We start from the raw sequence: 10,717 nt of genomic DNA, 5'->3' as shown, positions 1-10,717 counted from the left end.
AAAAAAAAAAAAAAAAAAAAAAGAAAGAAAGAAACTTAGAGTCCATGAAACCACTGCTTATTGCCATGCAAATTACAATCTTGAATGACTGTTTTTTTTAATATAAAGTATTAGAAAAATATAAGATGTAAAATTAAAAAATGAAAAAAATACAACTAGTTATATAATATTGTACTCCATCATTAAATGCTAACATTTCTGACAAGTCCTAAGATTTTACCATCTATAAAACATACTAAAATAAAGTTGGTACCAACCGAAATCTCATCTTCTTCATCTGGTTTCCATTCACATTCTTCTTCCGTAGGTTCATAAATTGCATTAATAATCTCAAATCGCTAAAATGATTTAAAAAAAAAAAGGCTGTATAAAATCACTGGCATCCAAGGTAAAACCAGCGGTTTCTCACTAAGAAGTCTTATAAATTTAACAAATGCATACCACAACTCTATTATTGATAGTTCCTCCAAGTGCCTCTAATAACAATTTCAGTGAGAGTTCTAAAGACTAACCTCTTCCAAATCTGCTTATATTTCCAGACTTCATCTTCTAGAATGTTAAATTAAACAAAGTAGGAGAAAGCATTACCTTATCAAACAGAGGCTGATAGAGAACAGCATACTTCCTTTCAAGATCGTGAACTTCCTCATAGAATTTGGCTTCTATCTGTGCACATTTAACTTGCAGGTTTTTGAGAGCATTCACTCGTCTTTTAACTACCCTAGGCAGGCTGAAAGGTTAGAAATCAGTTACATAGCATCACACTAAAACGGAAGTCACACTTCTTTTGTCATATTGAAACTGAAGCATTGGAGTTAGTGAATGATAGGTTTTTTATCTGAAGCAAAAGGTGGAGTCAAAGTAAATAAAAATCAAATAGATATAAATATATTGACCCACTGGCTATATTTCAAAAGTAGAAATGTAACTAGGTAAATTGATGAAGAAAATGTAAATCATATTGTCAACCCTAAATCTTTACCCAAGTTAAGTGCTGGACTTGTCATTGCTGAAGTCATGGACTAACCATTTTAATTCTGAGAATAATGATTACCTTGGATTTTTCTTTTACATATATCTCACCTATACTAGTTATTAGGAAAAGGAGGGGAGCATATGTGTATCAGGTAAAAGGACAAGATTCCACACACCATTATTATATTTCAGTCTCCATATTTAATTAGGAATTAGTAATCAGTAATCACATTATTAAATAAGAGTGTAACATACTATAAAGAGGAGACATGTATTTTTAAAATAACAGCTTTAGGCCAGGTGCTATGGCTCACAACTGTAGTCCCAGCACCTTGGGAAGCCGAGGCGGGTGGACTGCTTGAGCCCAAAAGTTCAAGACCAGCCTGGGCAACACGGCAAAACCCTGTCTCTACAAAAAATACAAAAATTAGCTGGGTGTGGTGGTGCATGCCTGTGGTCCCAGCTACTTGGAAGGCTAAGATGAGAGGATCACCTGAGCCTGGGATGTCGAGGCCAAATTGAGCAAGATTGCACCACCACTGCACTCCAGCCTGGCTGACAGAATGAGACCCTGTCTCAAAAATAAATAACAGCTTTGATGAGATAAAATACATACACCATACAATGCACTGTGGAGCACTATTTTAATTTTTATTTTAGGTCAACCTAAAATATATGTGTATACCCTATATATATATGTATACCCTAAAATATGGGGATATGTGAAGGTTTGCTGTACAGATTATTTTATCACCCAGGTATTAAGCCCAGTACCCAATACTTAATTTTCTGCTCCTCTCCCTCCTCCCACACTCCACCCTCAAGTAACCCCAGTGTCCGTTGTTTCCTTCTTTGTGTTCATGAGTTCTCATCATTTAGCTCCTACTTATAAGTAAGAACGTGTGGTATTTGGTTCTCTGTTCATGTGTTTGTTTGCTAAGGATAATAGCCTCTAGCTCCATCCATGTTCCCACAAAAGACATGATCTCGTTCTTTGTATGGCTGCATAGTATTACGTGATGTATACATTTTCTGTATCAGATCTGTCAATGATGGGCATTTAGGTTGATTCCATGTCTGCTACTGTGAATAGGGGGCACTGATCTTTAACAGGTTATACACACTAGGTTTTCAGTCTCCTAAAGAATGATTAAACCTCTCTAATAATAAATGTTCACACTTAAAATGTACCTAACTTTAGGGAATCTATGCAACAGATACAAAATCCAGGTTAGAATTTCCTGCCACAAACTTTTGTGAATCAAATAATGCACTTAGTCAGTCACTATTTAATATTATTAGAAATAAAAAACAAACCCTTGAAGATATCACCTTTCTATTTCTGCTAATTTTAAGTAAAAAGCACTACTCTGCCAAGGTGGTGAACCAGCATGGGCTTCTGGCTTTTCTTGCTCCCCCAAAAAGCTAATCCCAGAAACTTTAGAATAAGAATGAAGCAACTACTGAGGCACACACACACTGTAAGCAATTTCAGGTAAGACTGGAGGTTGTGTTTAACTGGTACAGGGTGACCAACAACTTAGGGAGAGAATGGCCACAGTAGGTAGCCATGCGGACAGGCTGGAAGATAGCAATTCCACAAGAAAGCTTTTTAAGTTCTGCTCCTGCCTTGCAACAATCATTGTCTGTCATCTTCACCCTTCACAAGAGCCCAATGCCAGGGTTGATGAAAGCTGCAGTTGTTCAAAGCCCTCAAACATGTATTTGCTCCAATCTAGGAATAATGAATTGACAACCAAAGACGATTAGTCCCCCACCCTTACAAAGCACACCCATAAAAATTGCCTGGACTGGCAGCAAACTTTCAGTCTAAGGCAACTAGTGCTGTACTACTTAGGCTCACGCTGTGCCCTTCTCCTTGTCACAAACCTTCATTTCTCCCCAAATATTCATTATTAGGGTAACTGGTATTGCCTAATGTGCCAGAGCTCGAAGAATAACTAGACACTTCAAGGGTACAATTTCTATCAAAGAGTGAAATGATTATCATCTGAAGCAGCATAATTAGAGAATTTAAACAAGAATGTAAATATACTTAGAGATGAGGAAGATTAACAACATGCAACAAGACCAAGAAATCTAAAACAGAGTGGGAATGTTAAGTATGAAAAATACAATAACTAAAATAGGCAACAAATAAGAGAAACAAGATAGATTCAACTGAAGATAAAGTCCATGATGTTGAAAAGTTCTACCAGAAGGCAGCATGAAAGACAGATGGAAAATAGAAAAGCTCTGAGATATGGATGACAAAAGTAGCAACACCTGACAAACAGAGAAGGGGTACAAAATCTTAACATATGAGAATGATACATTTCTCAGAATTAAAGCAATATAAAAATCTTTACTCTGCTTCCTAGACATGTTAGTGAGATTTATGAATATCAAAGACAAGAAAATTCTGAAGGTGTCCAGTGAAAAGAATAACCTACAAAGAAAAGGAATCAGACTAACAACAGGCATTAAAAGAAACGCTGAAATAAAGAAAAAATAAATTGTAGTTTTTAAGAACTCTGAATTTACTACTTCATAGCCAAACTATTATTCAGATATAAAAGCAAGACAAAAATTGTATCAGGTATACCAGGCTTCAGGTTTGCCACAGATACTCACTATATATTACTAAAAGCAACTTTTGAGGAAATTAAAAAAAATTTCAGCAGATTCTATGTAAGGTATGGGTGCAGTCAAATATCTTGGTAAATTTCTTGCCTTGAAGGGAAAAATAAGAGGGCCAGAGAAAGCACATTTATAAACAATATAAATATTGGTAAATTTAAGATATCAATAGGGGTAAATAAACTTAGATATTAGGTTATAAGCCACTACCACAGTAACAAAAATCAATGCATTAACTTTGGAACCAGCAGAAGATGACTTGATTTATCCAATGGCAAGCCGAAAAGAAGAAAGACCCCAAAGTAAAATAAATTAAAAAAGAGAAAGATGGCAGCAATAAATCCAAAAACAATATAACTTTTAAGAAATGCAAAGTCAGCCTTACTAATAATAAAGAAGCAAACATTGAGGCTGAGTGTGGTGGCTCATGCCTGTAATCTCAGCACTCTGGGAAGCCCAGGTGGGTGAATCGCTTTAACTCAGAAGTTTGAGACCAGCTTGGGCAACAATGTGAAACCCCATCTCTACAAAAATAAAAAAATTATCCAGGCATGGTGGTGTGCGCCTATAGTCCCAGCTACTTGGGAGGCTGAGGCAGGAGAATCGCTTGAGCCCAAGGCTAAGGCTGCAGTGAGCCATCATTGTGCTATGGCACTCCAGCCTGGAGACAAAGCGAGACACTATATCCAAAAAATAAAAGAAGCAAACATTGATCTAGAGGAAGAAACAAAGATGAAAAGATGAAAAAAGACATACTAGGTTAAAAGTTTAAAAAAAAAAAAAAAAAAAAAAAAAAGAGGCTGGGGGTGATGGCTTATGCCTGTATACCCAGGACTTTGGAAGACCAAAGTGAACCCAAGAGCTCAAGACCAGTCTGGGCAACACAGGGAGACCCCATTTCTACAAAAATAATAGCCAGGCACGATGGTATGTACCTGTGGGTCCCAGCTACTTGTGAGGTTGGGGTGGGAGGATCACAGTGAGCCATGAGTATGCCACTGCACTCCAGTGTGGACCACTGAGTGAGGCCTTGTCATAAAAGCTGGGGGTCGTTATTGTAATATCAGACAAATAAAAATTATGGCCCCCCCAAAAAATTATAAAATACAAAGGAAGACACATATCAGTAAAATGAAACGAGAAGAAATGCTCATCACAAATATTATACACCTAATACGGCTTCAAAATATTTCAAACTACAAATGACAGAAAAAACTGTCAGGTCAAACAGACAACCAATAAGCAGAAATAAAGAGAAGCTGTCAACAATACAATAAGCTTGAGCTATTAATTTCAGCATACAGATCTTCACACTCAACATTTACAAAAGTAAGAGTATTAAGGCCATAAAAAACACAAATTAAAAAATAAAATCAAACGAATTACACATTCAATTTAAAAAACTGGAGAGTACCACAGAGCAAACCTAAAAAAGAAGTAACATTAATGCCAGAAATCAGACAGCCACAATAACAAAAGACAGTATGGAAAAGGAAAACCAAAAGCAAAATTAATATTCTAAAAAATTAATAAGATCAAGACAACTAGCAGAATTAAGATGCAAAATACAGAATATGAAAACCAGATTTTTAAAACTATTGTCAACTATGTACTAATCAATTTTAAACCTAAATGTGTACATGTTTAAAATATGAAACTCCAAAACTGATGAGAGAACTTGAATAAATTAGTATGTCAAAAAAAAAAAAAAAAAAATTCTCCAAAACTCCCCAGGACCTCCACTTCCCAAACTCCAAAGGTACAAACTAAATTTTTAGAAGAGTTCTACCCTAAGAACAGCTAATTCCTATCTTATACAAGTTGTTTCAGGAAACAGGAAAAATAAAAAAAAAGCAGCCATTCATTAGATTAGGCAATTGAAATTTGACTCCAAAAACCAGTTAAGTATTACCACTTCCTGAAAGTTTCTTTATGCACATACATACATGAATGCACACAACACAAGCTCATTTCACTAACAATAAGAACTGTAAAATTCAATTACTCAACAATGTATCAATAACACATCATGATTCAATTTACTACAGGAATGCAAGGCTAGTTTGATATCCAAAATAAGTATTTCCAAAACATGTATTTACTATTTACTTAACATATTGAAGGAAAAAGTTCAATAGAGCATCTTAATTGATAGAAAAAAACAAAGGTCAGATTAAAAAACAGTAAACAGGCCTGAATTTAATAGAGATTTTATATTCATTTCCAATATGAACAGAAATAAGACAAAGATGTCCTTTTTCAATACTAATGTTTAACACAGTAGTGAAAGTCCTGGTAATGTTGTAAAGAAAAATATGTGGTATAATGTAATGTGGAAGAACAGAGGTAAAACTGCCATTATTTGCAGATAAAATCTTGTGACTAAGGGGGCAAAACAGAACACATTACTACAATAAATTTAGCAAAATTACCGGATACAAGAGCAACTTAAAAAAAAAAACAACAGCAATCCTCTGTAAATCAAGAACAGCCAAACAGAAAATACAATAAAAAAGATGCTATTCACAACAGCCACACAGAATATACAGAAATTAACTTAACCAACAGACTCTATGAAGATAACTTTGAAACTAAAGACACAGAATGTGACCCGAATAATCAGAAGTATGTGGATGAGACAATATTAAAAGATATAATTTCTGTAAATCTATAAATGCAATACAATTCCTATCAGAGTTTTAATATTTTTTTTTTGCTTGTTGACAACCCTGATAAACTTAACTGTCAAAAATGTGGATGATTGTGTTTGGGGGAGATGTGTGAAAGGATGCAACCTGCCCTGCCAAATATTAAGACAACTATAAAGTCACAGTAATTAAGTGTTACAATGACAAGAGACAAAGACCAATAAAACAGAAAAGTGCTGCTCAAAGACAAACACAGGTGTTTACAACTTGATATGCAATGAAGATAGGTGGTACACCCAAATGGAGGAAGAATGGATTGATTAGTGAATAGTGAAAAAAAAACTAGCTCATGTCACTGGAGGAAGACCCAAAATAAATAAATAAATAAACCTTGCTCATTAAAAAATGAGGCAGAGGCCGGGTGCGGTGGCTCAAGCCTGTAATCCCAGCACTTTGGGAGGCCGAGACGGGTGGATCACAAGGTCAGGAGATCGAGACCATCCTGGCTAACATGGTGAAACCCCGTCTCTACTAAAAAATCCAAAAAACTAGCCAGGCGAGGTGGCGGGCGCCTGTAGACCCAGCTACTCTGGAGGCTGAGGCAGGAGAATGGCCTAAACCCGGGAGGCGGAGCTTGCAGTGAGCTGAGATCCGGCCACTGCACCCCAGCCTGGGCAACAGAGCGAGACTCTGTCTCAAAAAAAAAAAAAAAAAAAAAAAATGAGGCAGAGAAAAAAGGAACTGGAAGTTTACACACACCAAATAGAAAGGTAGACTCTAGAGGGATTTAAGACCTAAATGTAAAAGGTAAAACTATTCAATAGGAAATGTAGCAGAATCCAGGAGGGACTTCTTAAACAGTTTCAAAAGCACAAGCCCTAGGGCAAAATATTTTACTAAAATAAAACTTAGTGTTTACCAGAGGACTCCATGGATAAATTAGTAGAAATGACACATTATTTAGAATGTCTAAAAACTGATAAGGGAATAACATTTGGAATACAAAGACTTTTGCAAAGCATAAAAAAAAAATTGCAATCTCAACAGGAAAATGGAAAAAGGGTACCAATGGGCAACCAAAAAGGTTCAAGCATTATGAAGAAAAGCTAAAAACTCATTAGAAATCATAAAACACAAATAAGACAAAATGAGTCTGTACCTCTTAGACTGATTTAAAAATATAAACAAAAACACTACGAAGCTGGATGGTGCCAATTGTTGGCAGACATGAAGATGAATCCATCTTCTTGCACTGGGTACAGTATTTCTGGAAATCATGCTGGAAGCACAATGCTTAAAGGCTTGCATACTCTATGTAAGTGGCACTCCCACTGCTGAGTATACATCTCAAAGAAATTCTCACACAGTTCCTTTACAGGCCATGTAATTGAATTTGTGTTGATAGAGGAGTCCATTGTAGGAAAAGCAGATAATAAAACACAGAGAACACACACCACACAGAACTAGGCAACATTTAGAAGCTACTAACTATAATTAACATATAGATAGTAACCTGAATGGATCTTAAAATCACAAAAAAGGTTTTTTAACGTGTAAGCTGCATAAGATATTCATGCTATTAGTAATGATTTATGTCACCAGTGAAATAAGAAATCTGTATTTCTTCTAATTCTGTGCATTTCTAACATACCTCTAAACAAATCTCTGAAATGCTTAAAATCAGTATACTTCCTATAAAATTGAACCAAAATAAACTTTAAAAGACCAATGTAAACAGGTGGTACTAAGCACAATTTTATACTTCCAATAATCCTATACTGGATACTAGCAGACAACAGGTTTCCACTACTGCATACCTAAATCCTAGATGGTCTTAAAAACAGATACACCTACAACGTTGATTGATTATAGAAAGATAAATAAGGACTACGGAAAAGGAGAACTTGTACCTTTCAATGTATCCTGTTGGTGTTTCTACCAGACCATCAAGTCTTTCTTGAAGGGCTGCAAGAATCTGAGGATTTTGCATCATCTGAACAGTTAGCTGACGTGCTTTAAAAAAAAAAAAAAAGGGCATCGAAAGAAGGATTTTATGAAAATGTATTATGCTTTTTTAATTTAATAGGACAATCCAATCTCATGAAGTTTTCCTAACTGGCCCATAAATTGCTGGTGTATCTAATGAGTAGAGACGGGCAGGGCAAGCTAAAGAGAATACACTCTAGGAAAACCCAATGTTCAGGAATAATTCAGATTCCTAATCTATCCCTAGTCAAGACATTTCTCAAGGTCACTGCCACAACTACTATGAACAGTATCCTTCCTCTTCCAGGTATCTTGTGTTTCACCCACCTTGCGTTTTAGGAAGCTCAAAGCTTCATTCAGATGCCTATCTATGACTCTTGACAGTCCTTTGAATGCAGACAACACATATCAGAAAAACTGCAAATATATTGACAGTTTTAGGCCCAGGAGAAAGGTGAAGTGAATGATCTGAATGTTTATGTTTGATGCTTGTGTAATGTATTTCTATGTGTATGAATAAAGTTAACAGTTAACACAGTCAACAGTTGCAACTGAAGTCAAACAAAATGTGGTTATAAATGGCTTTTTAAAAACATAATCCAAATATACACTAGATTTTTACAAAACAAATTACGCTACTAATCTTCTCTTCATCATCAATAGTTATTACACAAAGTGCCATAAACTTAATTTTCCCAATTATGTTTTTGGAGGTCAATTTACTTCTGATAATAATTCAATTATTGGATGATGTACAGCCAGGATAACCAATATAGATTTTTAAATATCAATATTGGTCACTGAGGATACAGTTCTGTATCCGTTAAGAAAATGTTACAAAATGAAAGCTGAAGCTATTAATACAAGTTCTGAAGTCTTTTCACAATTAACTTCCATCCGGCTTAAAAATGAAAAGCTGAGTCATCAGGTACCTTAATATTCTTGGCCCAGATCTACAGGACATACCCTAAGCAGTACAAGCCCCACCACCACTCCTTTTAAAAGTATCTGCTAAAATAAATTGTGAATATTATCTACATTTAATAAATGGCTTTTCTGCTTGAAGGAGTGGATTTTTAAGAAGACACACACTACATGTTCTCTATATAATTAAACACTAAACATACTGTTATAAGCACCACATCACGACCTGTAACATTTTTAAATTCAGACAGAACTCATGGGCAACTGTTTGACATAGGTACACCAAGTCGCTCCAACAGTGCAGGATGCAAACAATGACTTTTGAGTTGCTATATCTATACCTACCCTCTCCTTTCTCTCTCTCGAACAAATACACACACACACACACACACACACACACACACACACACACACACACTAAGTTTCTAGAGGTATGGACCAGTAGATAAAATAGGACAATGAGAAGGGTCCAAAAAAACAGACTGGTACTTCTAACTACCCTCTAGTAGACATGTGCCAGCAATCATTGGCTCCTGAAGTAATTTAAAGTAATACCTTTGATTTTTGTTTCTTCACCAGTTTCCTCTTCTTCTACTTCTTCAACATCATCCAAATCTTGATCAAGTTCAGACTGTTCTTTGCTATAATATCATAGTATCACACCAAGGTTCAAATGTACCAATTACCAAAAAAAATTACAGAAAAACTTAAAATTCATTTTCAAAATTAGTATCTCTTTCAAAGACATGAAATAGGAAATTCAAAAGGTAATTCCGTTTTCTAACTTCACATGTAAACAAGTACAAACCGGAAGTGCTTAAACTTTCATTAAAAGCATCTGGTCAAATGTGAAGTTTATACTTTTCAAGCTTTATAAAATTGGTTTTGTAGGTTTTTGGGGAATGTGATGTCAACAAGTATGTGCATTCAACCCAGTATCTACTGATTTTACTTTTTCTTCTTAGTAACAACATCCTCATTTTATATGAGATGGCAACACACCAAGCTAAAAGTCTACATTTCCTAGCCTACCTTCAGCTAGACTATTTTGGCAGCAAGATAGAAAAACAGAAGTGCTGTTTTTCTTTGAGGAAGTATCCTTAACAGGAACGTAGACAGCTGGGAAGCCTTTATCTTAATCCCTTCTCCCCGCTCCCACTTAGAATATTAATGTGATTGCTCGAGCTCCAGCAGCCACACTGGACCAGGAGGCATCCTAGCAAATGAAAGCCACCAGCTAAAGAAAAAGGAGTAAGGAAAAACAGAAGAATCCTGGATCCCTTATGGCTGTGGAGCAACTATACCAGCTTATACTATCTTCGGACTTTCCTTTTCTTTACTTCATAGTGGAGGTTAAGAAAGAATAAAGTGAAGAATTCTGAGTCTAGCTCTTGTTTAGAACAAAGCCAAGATGACAGCACCATTCAAAGAGAAAGTTAAAAAGCAGTAAGATAGCATCCTTCTCATTTCATCTTAAAAAAAAAAAAATCACCAAAAATTAAATTTTTGAAAATGAGATTACGTCTAGCATTAGAAAGGAAAAT

At 35.5% G+C, this 10,717-nt stretch overlaps 1 protein-coding gene across 1 annotated transcript in view; it reads right to left on the bottom strand.

Moving 5' to 3' along the window:
* NAP1L1 (nucleosome assembly protein 1 like 1) overlaps positions 1-10,717 on the bottom strand; it is a 38,005-nt gene that overhangs the window by 11,886 nt on the left and 15,402 nt on the right. Inside the window, 4 exon segments of the mRNA XM_017872518.1 lie at positions 258-338; positions 589-730; positions 8,174-8,276; positions 9,729-9,814. Of these exon segments, the coding sequence (XP_017728007.1) occupies positions 258-338; positions 589-730; positions 8,174-8,276; positions 9,729-9,814 (412 nt within the window).

Source organism: Rhinopithecus bieti, unplaced genomic scaffold (assembly GCF_001698545.2).
Source record: "Rhinopithecus bieti isolate Rb0 unplaced genomic scaffold, ASM169854v2 scaffold_5476, whole genome shotgun sequence".
Classification (NCBI taxonomy): Eukaryota; Metazoa; Chordata; class Mammalia; order Primates; family Cercopithecidae; genus Rhinopithecus; species Rhinopithecus bieti.
Note: the sequence above shows the minus strand (reverse complement) of the source record. Positions and strands in the feature narration are given on the sequence as shown.